Raw genomic sequence first — 21,673 nt, forward strand, 5'->3', positions numbered from 1 at the left:
ACATATAAGGAAGAAGTTTTTTGTAATGAGGATGGCGAGACACTGGAACAAGTTTCCCAGGAGAGCGGTAGATGACCCAGCCCTGGAAATATTCAAAATCAGGTTGGGTGGGGCTCTGAGCAACCTAGTCTAGTTGAAGATGTCCCTGCTCATTGCAGGGGAATTTGGACTAGATGGTCTTTAAAGCTCTCTTCCAACCCAAACTTTTCTATGATTCTATGTATCTATCAATTCCACTTGGCCTCTGGGCAAGAAATTTTCTTATATAGTGATAAGGTCATTTTGTGGGTTTTTAATTAAAACTAAACTATGTATCTCCAAACACCACTATTTTAAATCTATCTATAAGTCAAGGTTAAAAAAAATTAAAAAACCCTCAGAATTCTCATTCTGTCGATCCTGAAATTTCCTTTTCAAATCAGCTAATTACTAGGGGCATATATGAAATTTTGGGTACTCACTGTAGCTCTCCATATGTACTGCTAACTTGCATACTATGTCTTGTCTTCAGCTGTTGCAGGGCAAATCATTTCGAAAATATGACAAATGGGATCTCCAACATACAGGCAGTGGTGGAGGTTTAGATGAACAAATCAGTGGTGACTGTGATGATGAAGATGGTTGTGGAGGATCTGGAAGTGGAGAATTCAAAAGAGTCCTGAAAATTACAGATCGTAAGTCCATTATTCTGTTTCCTTCATGCATTTAAAGAATGAATTGGTATGTTTTCCACTAATACATGCCACTGAAATATCTCGGGAAAGATGTGAAAAGTTTTCCATGTAGTGCTCCAAGATTTACAGGAATAGGCCTGCAATTATAGGATTTCTGTGAGCATGGTATCAATGAGTATCAGTTTTATCATAACACATGTCAAAATACACTTGGCATAATATAGACTTAACACAGGATTTTAGTCAAATAATAGGTGTAAAGTGGCATGTCCCTCTGAGTTATTGTATTAACATAAGAGATTTGACAGTTAAAAAGAGAAACTGTACTAATTTTTGATGGAACTATGACAAACCATGACGTTTAGTGCTGGTAGCTGCATTTCCTGAAAAACTATTGGAACCAATGTTCTAAAGCACTCAACAATAATGCCACTGCTGTTTCTTATGTATCTTTCCACTTTTCTTACAGTCTTTTTTTATGTAGTTTGGGGTTTTATTTGTTTGCATTTTATTTTTGTTTTGTTTATTCTCTGAAACACACTTGTAATAATTTTCATTAAAAATCCTGTAGCTATGCACTTAGGCATAGAACTCCAACCATAAGCAAAGTAAGTTACTACTTCTCTGAATCAAGACATTTTTCAGCATGTTTTATTTCTCTTCCCAGTTTAGAAACATAGGCAGACATGATTGCAATAGATGATTTTTTTCATCTAAACTCCATTTTGAATTTTTTCCTGCATTTTGCATTATATATATTCACTGAATTTGAGGGTGTTGCATGTTTTCAGGCTTAGATGTGAACACCAGGTACTTTTTGACTTGACAGTAAAGAGGCAATTAAAAAATGTGGCTGCAGAGAATGTGTAGTTTCCCATTTGTTTTTGAACTGCTGGAAAAATGTGACAGAACATTCTGGGGCATGACTTAACAATTCAGTTTGGAGTCAGCCTAAGATCTTCTTGCACTGACACTTAATCTAAACATTTTCAAGTCCTACTAGAAGTCTAGATGGGATTTTGAGCAATATCCAAAAAAGTTCGGACACTTACTTCCTTAGCATGCCCTTGGAGGTTTAACTTTGGAGAAAGAAGTTAGGAGTTAAAATATTTAAAACCAGATGTTCTTTGTAATACTGTATATATCTTATATCTATTTGATAATGACACACTGTGGTATTGAAGTACTGTAAAATAGTCTTAGAATGTGACTAGAGCTATTAAGAAAGTATTAAATGACAAAAGAATTTCAAGAACAGTATATTTCATTTCAGTCTCTTCTACTGCATAGAATTTTCTTAATATTGATATATTTAGTGCAATCTTTTCAAAATGTCAGAATTATAATTAGCCTTCATATCCTCTTTATACTACATCTTCTAAATTGCTAGAATTATAAGCTATGTGTTAGGCATAGTGAAATTTGCATGTAATTCCGTTTCATTTGAACTTTTCTAAGATAGTATAGAACAAAAATATGAATCCATACTGTTCGATATTTTGACTTGTGCATAAATCTTAAGCTACTAGTACCTTCCATGAGCTGTTGTGATTTCATGGATTTATGCTGGCATGCATTTCTTTTTTGGAATTCAGCTTAAAATTTGTCTTTAAACTACACAACTAAAACTAGGACAAAGAGTCCTACTTTGTTCTGGGGCACCAGATATGGGCTGTCCAACAGAACAGTTAAAACATTCCATTTTGTAGAATTTTATTACAATGTAGATCAAGATTTTTTTTTTTTTTTGGAAATCGCTTGTATCTTTAGGTATATGTTAAAGTATATGTTTCACATACTTTAAACAGGTGTTTGAAAAATTCTTCTATTGCATCACTGTGATATATCAGTAGGACTTTATTTAAATTTTAATTTAAAGTTAGAATTAAATTGGAATTTAAAGTTAGAATTTAAAGTTAGATTTAAATTGGAAACCAATATATTTTAGTAAGAAACTAAATTATCATCTCGAGATTTAAGATTTTATGTGAGGAACTACAATTGAAAAAAAAAAATAAACATAATAGGAATTTAGGTTTATATTTTAATATCTATATTTTATATATATTTATGCAACATATATAATTTTGTGTAATTTTCTTAGCTTTGGGTGACTGGTATCAATTAAAAGCGAAGTAAGATTTTTAAACTCCTTGCTTTTAAACTGAAAAGTTCGATTCGCTATGATGATATTGCTTACAGCGATTTTAAAAGTATGTCTGATTTTCAGGCAAGCCTACAAGTTGACCACAGTATGTTTGATCCTCAGCATTAGCTTCTCTATGGAGTCATAAAGTTAGTATTATTTTTCCTTATCAAGAAAACCTTTGACATTCTTTTACTTCTGGACAACTTTGCTTTCTCTCATAACCAGCCAGAAAATAAATGGGGCTTGCTACATATTTTTTTTCCATAGTTGAGTCTAGAGGTCCTAGCCATAGCCCAGGCTCTCTTTTTGGTAGCTTCTGCAGACATTTTCACCAAGGAGATAATCCTGTGTGCAACAAAATAATGATCTTAATAAGCTATTAAAGTATGATACAAAACCAACCCCTTTAATTACATTGCTATGTATAAAAATAAAGTATAAAGACACATCCACCTTTTTTTTTGATGCCATGTCATTGCCTTTTGGACATGTGTCTGGTACTCAGACTCAGAAGGAACAGAGAGGAAGGGAGGGGATTTACTTTTGCCAAAACAGACTTGTACCAATTTTATGTGTCCATGTAGCTTGTGAAGTGAAAGATTACTAGTTTCCACATTCAGTGCTAGAGATGTAAGAATTTATTTCACATTTGGCGCTGAAGACTGACAGATGTGTGGTGACAGCCTTTGGGCTTTAGAAGGCCAGTGAGGAGATCTAGTTTTTGTAACACAGAAGTGATAGCCTTTCATTACAAAAATGTTTAAAATGCGTTATATTTTGAAAAAATCTAATTTTCCTATTTTACAGTTCAATCATTACATTATATTTAATGCTTCAAAGCGCTACAATTGTGCTGACTGGTTTGCTCTTTCAAAAGTACTTTTAAAATATGGTAAATCGGTGCAGTTATTTGAAGAAATGGTACTAGAAAGGATAGTGTACTTTAAATGTATAAAATAAACAGTAGTATAAAGTCTTGACACTTCATTTGCTAGTTTTATTCTCCTCTAACCTGGGAGCTCCCACAGGGCTGTTTCATGCGTCACAATGAATTACCTCTTTGAAATCCCCTGCGGAATGCAGCAGTAATAACAACAAATACTTATCACCTACATATTGATTTGAATCTGTTTTCAAATAGCTCTGGGAGGAAGGGCTAATCCCAATACCACTCCACTGAGGTTCTCAATACCATCTATCAAAATTTTCATAATACTTCTAGCAAGACCACCGATTCACTGAAAAGTGCTCTACCAATTGCTTGTCTTTCTTTGCTCATTTTAACATGCAACATGCATGTTTCTATACTGCAGCCAGAGCTCTCCTAGTGTTCTCCCTGATCTCACTAGGGCTCAATTATGCACAAATATCGAGGATATCCTTGTGCTTAAGATATATATGGGCAAACCTTTTCTGCCACTTTTTTTTTTTTAATCTCACCTGATATTCATCCTCTTTGAAGAAAGCAGTCTCCTAAATGTTTTATTTCTCAGGCTTCTTAATCTGTGGATTATTATTTTCTTGTTCAAATCATGCTGGAGAGGTAAAATACCTTGGGAAAAGCTTTATATTGTGAACTCTATAGAAATAAACCAGTCTAAGTCTCTTGCCTGATATTATACTGCGTTGTCAAGTCTCAAATGTCCTTTCTCCTCTTTCTGCTCCTTCACCCACTTCAGTATAGTTGCTTTTCTCATTGTTAAATCTGATTCTGGTGGCATATTCTGGGACCAAAACTACTTAAAGCTGGCAGTAAAATCTCCATTATGATGTTTGCCATCTGTTAAATTCTTTTTAACTCTCATCTACATTCTGTTACCTCAGTAAAGTAAGACATCCCTTATGTCTGAGTAGGATTTCAGGTTTTATTTACACACAAGAGTATTCTTCCTAATTGCTAAAAGTTAATGTGTGGTGTTATTCAGGTGTCTTTGGAAGGGCTACATGACTTCACTGTTCATAGTTCACTCAGTTTAGTAAATCTAAATTCTATTTAAAATTAATAAGAAAAATAAAAGTTCTTGCTGTGAATGCCACGTTTGGTCTAAGTATTGCAACAATAATTTTTTACAATAACATTCTCATAGGCTATTTTTAATTGAGAGGCTGGGGGATCTCACCCTTCCTTTTCACATAAAGACCACCATAATTTGAGCTCTTTTCTCTCATAGCCTTGTCTTTTGTGGAGCTGAAAATCTTTTGAAGGGAAAGATTTATTGCAATTAGTATGTTCCCGTGAAAAATTTACATTTCCAGAATTAGTAAATACTGAGCAAGATGATACATATTGTCAACACATATGAAGTTCAAAGATTTTTTTCTGTGTGCGCGATCAAGTGTTGGCACAAAAATATGTGAGGATATAAATTATTGAAGCATAAACAAAGGCAAAGGATGAACAAGTTCCAAAGATTTACAAAAAAAAAAAAATCCCAAAACCACTTTTGAATTCTTAAGCATAGACCTTCACCAGCCAATGAAGTTTGAACAGGTAAAGTTGCCAGATGTATAACAACACGAAGCACTGTGGTGGGTAGACAGGTGACGGGTGCCAGGTGCCACCAAACTACACAGCACTGTGAGGGTTGGTATGGGAAATTGAACTCTAGCTCAGCCAGAACCAATACAAGCAGTGAGAGAAAAACCGAAAGGATTCCACTTAAAATGCCTTATAAAAGCTGAGAAAAGTTACAATACAACTTTCTTATGCAGTATTTTGCAAAAAGGTGTGACCTGCATAATGATATTATGCATTTGAAAAAAATTAAAGATATTTCAATTTTTGATTGTTTTCTATTTAAAGAGTATAATCTCTCTCTCTCTTAAGACGTTTTCTCATTAATCAACATTTGTGCTTTTTGAGTGATGAATTTAACCTGAGTAATGAATTGAAACTGTGCTGTCAGGTTGGATTGTTATTTCAAAAACAAATAAGGGGAAGGGTTATGTAAAATTTGCTGAGGGAATTTACACAGAGACAGAAATAAAGTCAGATAATATAAAATTCCATATTTTGCCGCAGGATATTTTTTTGGCTTGTGTTAATATGTTACATTGACATGAAGATTTTTATGACAGCAGCTATCACACACAAAGAAACACAATTGGTCTTCAAAGGTTTTAAGTTATCATAAAGTGTTTAATGAGCACACTCACTGGTCTAAAACACCACATCAGAACAGTGCAATTATTACAAACAATCTGCATTATTAACATGGGGTTAGATTTTGCTGGGAATTACCTTATAATAATACCTCTAATTCTGAAGTTACCAGAAATCTTGTGCCTTTTACTACATGTATTATTTCATTAAACAAATGTATAAATATTTACATGTGCGGTTACCAGTAAAGAAACAAACTTCTAGCAAAGTGCTAATGTTTACTGCTTTCTCATCCATTCTATAATATTTCCTGATGAAAATTAATAATAGGTGCTATAGCTACATATCAGGATAAAGAATGTCCTAAATGCTTTTTTATCACCAGAGCAGTAGAATCAAAGTAGCCATTGCTACTCCTTCAAAAGTACTATTGTACAGCACCTGCCTGTAAACAAATTCTGGTTTATTACTTATTACTAGTTCTTAAAAACTTCCAAAAACCCCCTTCTTGCCTACTGATTTATGCCTCCCAAACTTGAGGACAGAGGGTATACTCCAGCATGTCCTTCTCTGCTCTGGATTCTCCTGTGAAGAGAGGAAAAAAAAAGAAAAAAAATGTTTATATATAATTTATTTTCTATATATATAAAAAATTAAAGATTATAGCTCTTCAAGGCCTCCTTTTTGGAAATGTCAGGGAAATACAGAATATGGTATTATGTGGTCAAGGTATCACATGCAGGTTGTGTATCATCTGAATTGGTATGCTATAGAACAGAATAAAGATCGTATTTTCGTGGAGATAGACACTTTATGTGGTAATGGATTAATAAAAGTGTAATTTATCAGCCTGGAGAACACTAAGGCTCCAATTAACTCCTCTCCATGGATTTATGCATTTCCTTCTAATTTTTCACCATCATGGACATCCTTCAGGCTATTTCCTTGGATAGAGAGAAGGGAAAAAAACCCAAAGTCTTGTGATCGGTCTTCCAGATTTGTAAATACTTCAAAGCTTTCAATCAACAAGTTACACAGTGATTGAATAATACACCATTTCCTTATTTCACCTAAATTTTATGCCGAAAAGCACAGAAGCAATTGCAGAAGTGCAGAAAGCCAAGTACAGACACAGTCCTTGCTCAAATTGACCTGACAGTGAATGTCAAGTTTCCTTCTGTGGACTACATGATTTAATTCCGAATGGTGCTCTTAAGAAAGGTGGAGAGCAAAAACACCTCCTGTGTGGAAGTTTTTGCACTATATAAGTTTCAAAAAGAGAGAATACAGCCTTACCTTATGTTGCCTTATTGTTTTGTGAGTTCCCTCATTTCCCACTACTCCTCTACAAGAATCTTTCAGACATATCTGAAAGACAAACCACCAGCTATAAACAAAATTTTGAGATGGGGAATAAAAACAGACCTTTTCTTGATAGGTTCGTAAGGCTAAAAAAAGCTGACATTCAATTCTTTACAATGCATCAAGAACAATCACTAAATGTCAGGTCTTCTATCTAAGCAAGAAATGGTTAACCATATTCATTCCACAAACACAGAATAAGATGTGAGTGTAAATGCAAATGGTTTATGTGATACCATAGAATTTGTGTTATTTACTAATCCAATCCCTTCAAATGAGCCAGTGGCAAAACGGTTAAGGTTAATCCTTCAAAAAGCAGCATGCTATCCCAAGTACATTGTTTCCTACCTTTACCTGCTGTAAGTGGATCTCTCTGGCGCAAAGACTGTTTAATCATTTGGATAGAATAGGAGACAATAATCAGGCTAAGTCTCTACAGCTATGGTTAAGGCTATTCAGCTGGCATATAGACTACAGCCAGAATAACCACTTCACTATTGTCTGCCCTGAGCTTAGGTATTTTTTTTTCCTAAAAAAACTTCTAAAGTTTTATGATTCATCCCATTAACAGAGAACTTTGAACATTTCATCAAGGGAACAACTCCTAAAAAATAACTGTACATCATATTTTTTTTTTGTATTAGACATTAAAATTCCTTATCTATTCTGTATTAGGTTATGGAATATTTATTCTTGCATGTGCATCTGATATATGCAAAATCAAGTCAAAACACACTGCTAGTTTATGCAAAGTATGGTTAATTGGAAGAAAATAAGGCTAATTTGTTAGGTTTGAAATTAGTTCTGATTGACTTTACTCTGAGTAGGCATCATTTCACTGACTTCATATGAGTTTGTATTTTCCAGAGAGACCACATAATAAGTTTATTTGGAGTTAAAGAGTTCTAATTGTATTTTTAAAGGCATTACCTTATAATAATACCACTACTTCTGAAGTTACCAGAAATTTGGAGACTTTTAATGCATGTAATATTTAATTGACCCAATGTCAATATTACTTTTTAATAATTTCTGATTAGTCATTGATTATAATTTAATAAATAAATAAATATTCATTATTTGTTAACGTGTTCTTTGAAATGTGTTTCATAATAATGTATTAAGGATATGAAGAGAAAAAAATTTTATAACTCTCGATCCCTGTAATCTAACCACCCTTACTGTTTTACCAAATACTTCCATTAATTCAGTGGATGAAAATTTATATTGTTTTCCTTTATAGAAAATAAAAATGAGCAGGTGTTTTGCTGCAAAAAAACTTCATTTTAATTAATTGTATTTTTAATCAATCACTTTCTTTTAAGTAGTGATGTCTAATCCTCAAAGACATGAGAGTTTTTACTTCAAATAAGCCCTCAAAGGTCAATACATTTTTAAAGAACAGAACTTCTGAATAGTCACTTTCATCTCCAGTTACCCTTATGACTGATTTTATTGTGCCTAGGAGATCTTTCTACAAGAAATTCTTCATAATTTTGAAGTGTTCTTTTTAAATCTGTCCATGTTTTAATTTTTTTTTGGCAGGAGGAGGGGAAGAGCAGCACCTCACTCTTGATGTTCCATTTCCCATACTGCCTATGATAGCTTTTATTATCCAATTTGCATGATTCTTTTTACTCTTCCAGTTTACTTCTACTCTACTGACCAAAAGTTTCAAAATGAGCGCGTGTCGTGGTTTGACATGGAAGTGATTTTTTTTTCAGGAAGTTGAGTCAAACCAATCAGTGGTCAAGTTTGGATATTGGCACCTGAAGTGACCACTGAAGATAGGGATACGCCTCTGAGAACACAGGGGGTTAAAAGCAAGAACTCCCAAGAGCTCGCTCTCTGTGGTTCCGGTCAGGGTGCTGTGCAGATCTCCCCTGCCCAGCCATGGGGCTGGGTGGGGGAGGGGGAGCCATGAGCCCTGGTCGAGGTGAGCCGAGGGGTAGAAGGACTGGAACCGAGCCAGCTCCTGTGGACGGAAGGGTGGAAAGAAGCAGAGATGTCTTTGTCATTCCCCCCCGCAGAGGGAAGAGATAGAGAGTCCGGACGGCACCTGTAACTTTGCCGGCGCAGAGGAGAAGGAGGGGGAGGGAAGGCGCCCAGCCTTGGCCTTGGGAATTGGCTGCTGGGCAGAGATATCAGCCGTCCAGGGAGTCTGAGCTTTTAACCCTTTCCTGAGAAATGAAGGCTTTGTAAAATATTACTCCTCCTTGATTTGAAGTAGAAGAGAGACAGTCTGGGATCCGAGATGATGGAAGAAGAAATTCTCGAGTTGGAAGGAGATAATGGAGTGGCTTGTGGCTGGACTTCTCTTGTTAGCCATAGACTGAACCAAATTCTCCTAACAGAAGCTGCAATTAGGGTGGTGCGTTGGTGTGCCAGGAGACCCGTTTCAGTGATTACCAACAGAGGAGTAGAGAGAAGGTGTGGAGAAGCCCTCTATCTTCAAGGAAGAAGAAGAGGAGAAGAAGACCTCTGTTCTTGGACCCTCAGCCCCAAGGGAAAATGGGGGGGACTGTAGTCCCAAAATGAGAAACTGAACTGTTGTCTCTTTTGGTCCATGGCAAAGCATCCTTAAAAGAGCCCTGTGAGCAGTCTGTCCATGCACGGTGGTGAGAGCAATGTGACATGGAAAGGAGAGTGTCACCATGGCAGATTTTCTCCGGGCGGTTGCCATGTGTGACATGGAAACACAAGGGTGGCAATTGTGTTTCCTGGGGGGGGGGTCTGTGGCACAGGAGAGACTCCTGTCTCCCTTGAAAGACTGAGTATTTGAATATCTGAAGAGTAGCAACTTGATCAGGATCCTGGGTGGTGTCTCACTGTTAAGTTTGTTTAGAAATTAGGTGGGAGGAGGAGGGGTGTTTTAGAAAGTCTTCATCCAGGATTTAGTGTTTGTAGTTTTTCTAGTAGTAGTAGTTTAATAAAGTTCTTTCCTTTGTTACTAAGATGAGCCTGCTCTGCTCTGTTCCTGATCACATCTCACAGCAATTATTTAGAAAAGCATATTTTCATGGGGGCGCTGGCATTGCGCCAGTGTCAAACCATGACAGCGCCCTTTTTTTTTTTCCTTTTTGTGGAAATTAACTGGTTTTATTTCTTTGAGTGAGAGAAAACATAAAGCCAGTGTCTATGTAGTTTGAAACTATTATCATATTCTAGTAACAATTCCTTTAAATGGCCAGATTAGCTACTTCAATTTTACAGTGAAAATGCTACCTGTTACCATCCAAAATCTAAACGTGAGTATTAGAGGACAGCTTTAGCTTACTGTATATTTCTTTTTTTCCTTAGGTTGCAATCCTACTTTAATAATGATAGACACAGAGAAAAGATTTTTCTTCATGAGCTAAAAAATTCTGACTTCTTTTATAGTCACTGTTAAGAAATAAACAAGTACCACTGAAAATGAGTAAGCACATGAGGGCACAGTTCATTAGACCTACTTTAAGTATGTCTGTTAAGATGAGAAAGATGCCCTACAACCCTTATTTCTCTCAACTGACTGTAAAAGGACAAGCTTCAGTAGCTTAAGTAGAGATATCTCAAGTTATTTAGAAAATGCCTTCCCAAAGTTATGTTCTTTTGCATTCACTCTGGTTCTGTTTTAATACTGATTTTTATTTTTAGATAAGGGTTAATATCTTTCAATGTACTCCACAGTCTTATTGTCAGTATCACTAATGACTTCTGGCAATAAAAAAATAGAGGGGATACTTGCAAATACAGCTAATAAGACCTGTAAAACAGAATTCATGTTGTCTCAAAGCCCTCGTTTGCTGGGAGAAGAAACCATCCCTATTCTCCATCATCTGTGATGGAGAAAATGGCTGCTGGTGAAAAAAGAATTGGCAATGTCTGTAAATCCCATGGTGTGTTTTGCTATTAAACTGTCTTGGTACCTTTTTGATCTGTTTCTCCTTTTAGATTTTGAACACAAATATAAATGTAAAACTACACCAACCAAAAACTTTCATAGCCATTACATGAATAAGAAATTATTTCACTGAATCAAAAAGGAATTGTAAAACACTTCCTAAACCTATTTATGAAAGAACCTGTCCTTTTTCGAAGTTGTGAATCATATCAGACTATTATCTTTCTATTTCTTAAACAGGCTGTAACCATGATAAATGTCGTACTTTGATTTACTCAAAGGTGATTTATAGCCAAAGGTAGCTCTTCGGCCTGTCATGCATCTCCAGTCTTTATTATATTCTTTTATAAAACCAAAGTGTGTGTGATCTCCTGAGAGCTCCCTTTGCAACCTGTTCAGAGACTTAAATTAGATTAGTTTCATATTTGCATCTTGCACTATTAATGATTATAACTCCATTGCCTTGACTAATCTGCTTCTCAGTAATTCATGCTCAAACCATTTGCTAACTTTTAAATAAAAGAGAATCAATTAATTTTTGTTTGTTACAGAAACTTTTGTTTGTTACAGAAACACTACCTTTTTTTTTCCCCCCATGAAACAATATGTACAGGAGACTCAAGCCTAAGAAAGATCTAGGTCCTAAAATCTGCAAAACTTGTGTGAAAAAAAAAATACATATTTATATTTATATATATATATATATATATATATATATACACTTATATAAATCATCAGAAGTTCCCTAAAAAAGAGTAAAACTATTAAAAATACTCAGTTATGACCTGTATTCTTTAAAATAAGGTATCTGGAAGGCAGCAAGTGGACTTTTCTTATTTTGAAGGGAAGTGGTGAGGTATAATTCGAATCTGATTTAGGATTGTGATGTCTAATTTCTACAAGTAGTCTGATAATAGGCACTAGTACTGATTTTAAGTTTCCAGAATTAAATATATGTAAAAGGTTTTTGCAAGGCTGTGTGGAAAAGATTTTACAAGGTAAAAAGCTATAGTAGATACCTAATTGGAGGGGTGTGACTCTGTTGCTTAGACACGCTGGATTTTAGCAGATAATTTCAGGAGTCTGTTTCTGTATGTCGTCACTGGTTTATTTTGATTGTATGAACTCTGTTTCCAGTATCTATAGCAGAAACTAGCTCAGATTGATTAAACCTTATACTCTACATATCTACATTTAGATAAACTGGACATAAATTCCAGTTGTTGGGTTTTCAAAGTCTGGCTAACGAGAAAAACTTTCCCAGATATTGGCCAGTAGCAGTGAGGTTAGACATGCTTAACTTCAGTTATTTTCCCTATCTAGAGCCCCATTAAGCAGACACTTCTCAAGGCCAGTAGATGTGCTTAAGGAAGGGAAAATCTCCTGCTTCATTATGATGTACCCAGTTGCAGAAAGAGAGGGTTACACCACATCTCAATAGATACAGACTTCATCAGAGCCTCATTTGTGGAACCATGTAGTCACTAGCATTTTTTATGTTAAGCCCTTTATGTCTCTGGATCTTTTCTCCCATTTGGATTCCTTTCTCAAGTTCATGCTGCCTGCAGTCATCCCCAGTTAAATGCTTTTACAGCACAAACTGAATTTAGGGCCACTGAGTAGCTGCTATGTTTTTCATTCATGTGATTTGGCTTGATATAAGCATGGAGAGACCATATGGAAAGACACATCAGATTTCTAAAAGGACATGAAAGCCATGTTTTTATTTTATTATGACAAATTCCCTAAGGATTATGGACATTGGGCAATCAATGTCATTTTAATTGAGGGACAAAATGTCTCTGAGACCTAGACTGGAGAAGCAAAAATGTAGCCTTGAGAACAGGGATAGGATGAAATAAAATGTCTAAGAATAAGAAACTACCAAAGAGGGTTTTTTTGAGGAAAATGTTTGATCGAGACGTCTGAATGAGAACAAGTCTGAATAGAGAAGGATGTAAGAGAGAAATGCAGAAATGTGCTTGTACATTACCTTTTACTATGTCTCTTCCACGGTTTTTCATTTTTTTCCCAATGTTCACAGTCTAAAATAGAAATGCTCATAAATGTAAGTCTGCATCTCTGAGGCCAAAGAGTGGATCCTGTGACCAGCTTTGAGATATGAGAAACACAGTTTATGGCACTTGCAAAGCTGATAGTGATGTGGAAAGTATAATATTCTTAAGAGAATCTTATGGATTGTAACAGTGACATTTGGAAAATATGTCAGTTGCTAGAGTGGAGACAGCTAGCTGTTAAAAAAAAACTATTTCTGAAATGTCAGGGAGCAAAACCAGAATGTGGGAGTTGTTCTAAAAGGAAGCAGCTACATATGAGCTAAATAGCTGTAAAATAATAATTTACTACATATTGTCTTGTTGCCTTACATATATAAACACAGTCATTAGCAAAAAAGAAAAAGGAACTATTCGTTGTTTACTAATAAAATTGTTCAGCAAAAACTAGTTGTAGACAAAAATATTGATCATATATTATGACTTGCAGAAGATCTTGAGATTTATTAAAACATTTGTTTATTAAGGGTTTGCTGATTAAAAGTGCACATCAGGGATTTTGTTTTCAATAACCGAAAATGCCTACTCATATATTTAAATGAATTGAGTGATAATAAGGAACTTGAATCAGTTTGTTTCCAGATTACAATTTGCTTATCTCTGGTAGTTCCAAGACTTAGACACATAAGACACCCAGACACACCTCAAATACAGGCAAACTAAGAGTACAGACTATTGTTTGCAGATTAATTTAGCTGAGAAGGTGGTCTCTGCTGCCCACCTTGCCTATCCTCTGGATCTTCTAGCCACTATAGTTGAACCACAAATGATGCTGTTTAATACAGACCAAAACCTTGAGGCAAATTGAACGTGCTTATTTACTAATATAGATGTGCAGGGTTGATTTGGTTGATTGCCAGATAGCCACTCAGCTGTTCTCTAACTCCCTGTCCTCAACAAATAATAAAAAAATAGTGTGATAAGGCAAAAGCTTTCTTGTGTCAAGGTAAAATCAGAAAGATAACTTACCAATTAACATCCCAAAAATGAAACGGCTCAACTTGAAGAAAGTTAATTTCTTGCCAATTAAAATAGAGTCAGATGGTAAAAACCAAATAGCTTCACCCCATCACCCACTTTATTTCAGTCCATCTTACTGTTTAATTCCCAGCTCCTTTGCCTCCTTCTGACACCGAGTGTTGCAGGGGTGACAAGGAAAAGGGATAGATTGCAGCCAGTTCATAACAGTTCCTTTCTGCTGCCTTTTCTCCTCATATATTCTTCCTTGTGCTGCATGGGTCCTCTCCAAAAGCGGCATCTTCCTCCAGGGCACATCCACCTGCTCCAACACAAAGTCCTCCTCAGGCTACAGTGTGGTAAACAGCTCCTCTCTAGGTGCTGCAGGGGAGTTTCTGCTGTGATGCCTGGAGCACCTCTTCCCTCTCCTTCTCTCACCTTGGTGTTCAGAAGGTTGTTTCTCTCAGTTTCTCTCACTTCCACCACACTCACCTCCTCCTTCTCAGTGATAAGCAGAATTTTGCCCGTTTAAAAATATATTTTCCCTGGGGCACCACAGTCCTGACTGGTGGGGCTAAGCCATGCCCTGGATGGATCTGCTGAATCCCACTGAAATGCCAGTGTCACACATGAGGCATCCAAGTCTCTCCTCACAGATGCCATCCTTACAGCCCCACTGCCAGCACTGGGACACACAAACCCAGTGCAACTGCACACTGGGCTCTGGTGTGTCAGATTACACAGGGGAGTCCTGTCTTTATCAAGACGGAATCTCTTTTGGAAGTAGGGCCAAAGGGACAGGCTGAGGTTAATCACTCATATTGTATCATATACATCATCATGTAGTCATGAGCCATGAGCTCTCTGGCCAATCCTATGGACTCAGCTGAGAGTTCACTGCTGCACACACACACAGTGGTTTGGCCTGTCAAGGGCAAAGTCTGTTACTTTTTCTACAGCTCTCTCTGCACTGTTACCAAGTGTTTGCTTGAAGATCTGCTTATGTACACTCAGGACTTGAGTTGCTCATGCTCCTGTACCAAGTATTTTGATAGATTCAAGATTAGGTCCTTTGAGACAGTCACTAACTACCGAAATCCAAGTAGCTTTCCATTGTGAAAAATGGCCCTGTGATTGATAACCTGATACTGGTGTTAACAACTTCCACAAAAAAGGGGGAAATTCAATAGATAGTAGAAAAAATGTAATTTCTCACAACCTGTGATCAGAACCTGTGTGACCTTTCAGGCTCTTACGAGTAGACTGAGAAAGTTGCTGCTTATGCTTTTCAAGATTCACTTCTTATTTGAATGTACTTAGCAAGACATGTGATGCATAATGACACAGAATATATCCGAGAAAAGAAAACTATAATATATAATTAAAGAGCTTGTGATTAAAAGCTGTGAGCTCAGTAACATTTTTATGAAGTTATAAAGTCGTTTTCTAGTAAAATTTCAAATGTAATATTCAGTTCATTAACAACTCTCATCATCCCCAAATCCATAAACATTAACTTATTTTACTGTGTAGCAATTTCTAAGAAATATAAGTAATAAAATGTAAAAGAAAGTGTTTAGATATGGATTCAAAAAGAGAACAATCAGATTTTATTTTTCGTCTAGTTAGAGCTATCTAGTTAGAGCCTTTTTTCTTCCTTTTTTATTGCTCCTTCCTTTTTCTAGTTAACTACCATTTGTCATTTTATGCCAGCTGAAATAATTATTAGTCATTATATAGGATACTAATAGCCTTAGAAGCAGTTGACTCATACATAAACTCTTGTGTCCAAAAGGCCACTTAGCAAGGAAGTGGATTTTAATTTCTCACCATTCATTACTATTTCAATTGCTCTAAACAGAATAATTGAAGAACAGCAGGTGCTTTTTATTTCAGTTCTTTAGTCTTGTTTCTTAACTTACCTTTTTAAATCGCAGTGTTCTTTCACAGCAAGAAGGCAATTAATTCTTCTGTATGCCAGAAGATGCCACTGTAGTACTCGCTTACAAAGAGTAAAGACTGATGATAGGGAATGCATGAATATTATCAGATACAGCATCTGATTTATTGCACCTGAGAAGGTATTACTGTGAGTATCCTAAAAGTACAGGGACTTAATCTGGTGAGAGAATGGGATTCTGCAGTATTTATTTATTTTTTAAAAAAGAAATAAAAACAACTACATATTGGGAATTAAAGGAAATAGTTATTTTATGGCATAATTTCATAAACTGCAATCCTAGTCCTGTATTTGCCACCTTGGATATTTATGTGCTGCAGCAGTGTACCAAACACTAATAGGAGTACATGTTCTTTCTCCAAAGGATTTTTCTAGAAAGGATTTTCCTGCTGTTTAATATAACATATAAATCACTTTGAAAAAATAGTGTTCCTAGGTTGCTATTTCATTTTCTTCTGTATCCAGTTAATCGCAGAGAGTTTTGAGATCATCTATCTGCTTCAGTGTCATGGTTCTCTTTTTTTCGTTTTACTTTTTTTTTTTTTAATACTTTAAAAATTCTCATAGTGAGCAGTCCATCACTAGCTTTAGAAACTAGCTTTTCCCTTAGGTGATAAAGAAACAGGGCAGCCAGAAAATATTTCCCCAAAAGGTCTACCTAACAGGATGCTTTATTTTATTTTGATTTATTTATCTTTTTGGAACAATTTAGACATTTTACCTCTTGAAAGCCGTGCTACTTGTTGGTGACAGGGGAGAAGAGGAAGGAAGGTTACTGTGCAACTCTATGATGGTCTAAAAAGGTTCAAATTGATAATCTATAAAGAATAACAATAGGAAGTAGCACTTTAAAAGCACTTCCCTTGAACAACCTCTCTATTAATTAATTGTTTAACCTCAGGGTGCCAACATAAGAAAGCAAGCAAAGCGTGCGTACACTTAAGTTTTCCAGTGGGACACTGCAATCCACTGTCAAATGTGAGTGTCATCAAATGGACAATCAGAATGCTGTTGTGGAATTTAAACTATGCAGATTCTTCTGCCACAAAAGGTGGGAAAATTACTCACAAGCACTGCACAATGCCATGTATTATCAATATTCTCTTTTTTCAGTTAATATTTAAAGACTTCATGTGTTGAGATCAACCAGGTTTATCACCTAGAATTTGGAATTTTTTAGTTCTATTGACTGGCCACCTGAGAGGTGTTACCTCATTTACGGTAAGTCTTTGAACCTGACCCTTCAGCAAGTTGTTCACCCATCATGTTGTGTGCATGTCTAGCTGTATGCTGGACATTTTATTCATAAAAATCCTGTGAGAGATAGTATCAAAAACTTCTAAAATCCCAAACACCTGTGTTTACTGCCTTCCCTTTGTCTACTGGTGAAAGGTCGTTTGTTTCCACATCCAGCACATCTATTCAGCCTTTTCAGTGTACTCAGTAGCTCCTCTTTTAGTAATTACCTCTTTAGTGAAACAACAGCATTTGTTATCAGAATTCATAAGTTACCATATGGACTAAAAGCCTGGTCTCTGTGTTGTGGCTTTGAAAGGCACATCGAGCTCCACCAGGTGGTGGGGAAATTTGGGATGTCTTTTACATTGAAATTTTTGCCTTCTTACCTATTTTCATGAAACACTAGCTGATCATTCTGTCCTTTCTTTCAAAATTCTCAAGAAATATGTCGGGAAGAATGAGAAAGGATATTTAGTCAAATGACAGATTATTGAAGAGTTGATTACTATGAGGAAAAACAACAACTCACATACCTGCCTATTGTTATTTTTGATTAAACATCTATCAAAAGTTTTTGCTGAAACAATCAAATGACTTGAATACAACCTATGAAATTGGTCTAATAATAGGAAATTGTCAGTCCTATGGACTGAACATAAGGGTTCTTAATGGACCCACCAATAAAACATTATATAGTAATTACACTTTGAGACATTTTGTTTTGCTTAATATCATTGTAAAACTTTCTTCATTACTTCTCCATAGCAACTCATCTTTGCATCTTTTTGTTTTGTGAATACTAAAATACACCCTTAAGTTGAGTACTTATGTTTTTTAACTTAGAGTTGAATAATTAAAAGGTGAAAGTGCATGTTAAATGCATCAGCAGAGTGCATTTTTGGCAAAGAAGGTGAAGTATATAAAATGTGTATCCCATCTGTTACAAATGTACAGTCTTTTCACCAGTAATTACAACAATTGTATCTGGAAAACAGGATTTATTCTACCCTAAATACAGCTAAAAATAACTGTGAATAAAGGTATATTTGGAATTAAATACAACCCACACAAAACCTAATTTAGATTTTAGCAAAAATTGGTTCAATTTATACCACAGTCCCTGGGTTCTGTGTTTACTGATGTTCACATGCATTATTCAGAGGCACCAAATATTAGGTGAGAGACAAAGCACAATGTGGCTGAGGCGTTCAGTATGCAATAGAGAATTTTTTGATGACTCATAAGTAGGGCAAGTCATATAGGCAGCGAATATTATGTCAATGTGCACATCAGTGTTGCAGCAACAAACTGCTTATTCCTGTTTTGATGCATTGAGTTCATCTTTATCTATAAAAAAAGTATGATGGATCCAAAATCATTTGTGATGAAGCATTTAGTCACAGCTGTGCCCACATCTCTTTTTGGAAAACATCACTTGTAAATATTATGATAAAATGTTGAAAGTAATTAAAATTAAAGACTTTGATGGACCACTTCTGAATATTCCTTTTTATGAAATAATCTAAATTTCACTATGTAGTGAGCTAGCTGTGCCTGGATGCCATGTGCCCACCAAAGTCACTCTATTATTCCTTTCCTCATCAGGATAGGAGAGAGAAAATAAAAGGAACGTCTTGTAGGTTGAGATAAGGACAGGGATAAGTCACTCCCTGATTACCATCATGGACTTGACTTGGAGATACTATTAACATTTAATAACAACGAAATCAGAATATGGTAATAAGAAATTAACCCAACCTTTAAAACACCATCCCTCCACTCCCCCTCTTCTGCCTGGGCTCAACTTCATTCCTTATTTTCTCTACCTATCCTTTCCCCAGCAATGCAGGGGGACCAGGAATGGGGGTTGTGATCAATTCATCGCGTGTCTCTGCCACTCTGGGTAGGAAGGACTCGTCACAGACTTCCCCTGCTGCCTGCCATGTGTGGGTCACTTCCATGGGGCATATGCCTTCTGAGACAGACTGCTCCAGCATGGATCCCCCATGGGATCACAAGTCCTGTCAGTCAACCTTCTCCAACAGGGGCTCCTTTCTCCATGGGGCCACGGGTCCTGCCAGGACCATCACCTCCTCTAGGTATCCATCTGTTCTGTAAGGTTTTCCATGTTCTGCCAGTGGATATCTGCTGTTCCACCGTGGACTCCCACAGGCTGCAGGGGCACAGCCTGGCTCACAGGGTCTGCACTGTGGGGTGCAGCAGGGAAATCTCTGCTCCAGCACACAGAGCACCTCCTGCCCATCCTTCTGCCCTGACCTTGGTGTCTGCTGGGCTGTTTCTCTCAGATATTCTCCCTCTTCTCTCTGGCTGCTTTTGCAGTGGGGTTTCTCACCCTTTTTAAATAACATTATCCCTAGGGTGTTAGCCCTGTCACTGATGGGCTCTGCCTTGGCTGCCTTGGAACCAGCTCACGTTTTCTCTGTCAGACAGTGGGGGAAGCTTCTGGCAGCTTCTTACAGTAACCACCCTTGTAGGCCCCCTGCTACCAAAACCCGGTGATGAAAATTTAACATATACTAATATTTTATTAAAATATAACAGAAATACAAAGCAGAAAGTAAGAGAATGTGAATGTACTTTTAGTTAAATTTTGTTGTATGTTTGGGAGCTGATTTTGATAATGAGCTAAACCAGTAGTTTACATACAGGACTGAAGTATGGTCATATAACATATTTTATTAAGGTTGTATGAGGCAATACCTCATGGCATCATGTGTGGAAGGATGCTGCTTTTTCAGACTGTGATCTTTCTCTTTTTTTTTTGCTGTTTGTTTTAAAAAGTTCAGTATTTACCAGGAATGCCTTTTTCCTTAGATTTTTTCTTTGCATTGAAAGATATCCTGTAAATGCATTCTTAGATTCTATAGTTTTTTTAATCCACTAATTAAGTCAGCATTTAAAACTGTAAATACCAATTATTTGAAAGAATATTATATTTAGCATACTACCAATTAGTAGGTTTTGTAATCTTCAATGGCCATTGAGAATGGCTGTTCTCATATTAAAAGATTAAAGAAAAATGTCTTCTCTAATTATCTCTCCTTGCATGAAATATGAATCTTTGATCACAGAAAACTTTCAGTCATTAACATGTTAATTTTCCATATATTATCTGCAATTCATTTCTACTGTGATCAAAGCATTTAGTGAGTCTTTCTTCAGGTTTATGTAGACTTTCACAAGGAATAAAAACTGACACTGAAATAACCTCTTTTGTTTTTAATTTATGGAAGTACATCTCATTATTTCCTGAGTACAGTAAGAAGCAAATAACAGGTTTGTTTTGTCCATAATTCAGAACATCTGTCTTGGAGGTGCTCTGTCCCTTGGTTCTTTTTTCTAATGTGTATTAACAGAATTTTCCTCACCATATCCTTTGCTTTCCTACTATCGTCTCTAACTGTTCCTGGCACAGAAAATTTCAGTTTCACCCACCAATCTGAAGCCAACTACTAGCTCTGCTTTGGTCTGGGCATATTCTCAGTTCTGTCGTGTTATGCACAAGGAATCCCTCATTCTGCTTTAACAAGGTTTCACTGAATATACATTCAAAAATTAACATCTCAAAAATTGGATTTTGAATAGGTTTGAATTTCCTCCTGAGTATTTTAATGCATTTTGTTTCCTTTTATTCCACTTTTATTGTTATAATAATTTAAAATTTTCAAATTTCTTCCACAACAATAAGCAATGCTAAAAATATATTAAAGGCCATCTTCCCATAACCCCATGACTCATGAAGCTCTGCCTTTTAGAAGGGCAGCAAATATCCAGAAACTGATCATTTGAGACAGCTGACACAACTTTAGCTGACTTAATCCTTTCAACAGACTTTGGGAGCAGAGAGAAATACAGCCCTGGTCATAACCCTCGCTTTATCTATTCCTATTCTCAAGTTTACCTTTACAATCAGTGAGAGTAAGGAGGAAGGGGATCTTTCATACTGTGGTATTACCATGTATTCATGCATGGGCAAGAACCCCCATTCCTAAGCTGAAGACACCATCTCCAGCTTCAGGAAATATTGATCATATTCTTGAATTCAGTGAATATAGAACACAGATATCTTCTCTCTTCCTTCTCTTAACCTGTATAAACAAAAAAAACCAGTGTTCTGCCAAGTAGTTTAAGAACTGAAGAAGCAGCTAATGGATTTCTGCTACTTTTTCATACTTTTCTGAGGCAATGAAGAATGGAAAAGTACTCAGAGGCTGGAGACTCTAATGTAAAAATTATCAGATCTTGTATTT

The 21,673-nt window shown here is 36.1% G+C and overlaps 1 protein-coding gene across 5 annotated transcripts in view; it reads left to right on the forward strand.

Annotated features, from left to right (window-relative positions):
- GPC5 (glypican 5) overlaps nt 1–21,673 on the forward strand; it is a 577,648-nt gene that overhangs the window by 296,940 nt on the left and 259,035 nt on the right. For all 5 annotated transcript variants that reach the window (XM_068182437.1, XM_068182440.1, XM_068182438.1 and 2 more), the window contains one exon: nt 512–674. In XM_068182437.1, coding sequence (XP_068038538.1) covers nt 512–674 — 163 coding nt within the window. The remainder of the gene's footprint in view (nt 1–511; nt 675–21,673) is intronic.

This window comes from Anomalospiza imberbis, chromosome 2, assembly GCF_031753505.1.
Source record: "Anomalospiza imberbis isolate Cuckoo-Finch-1a 21T00152 chromosome 2, ASM3175350v1, whole genome shotgun sequence".
NCBI classification, from domain to species: Eukaryota; Metazoa; Chordata; class Aves; order Passeriformes; family Viduidae; genus Anomalospiza; species Anomalospiza imberbis.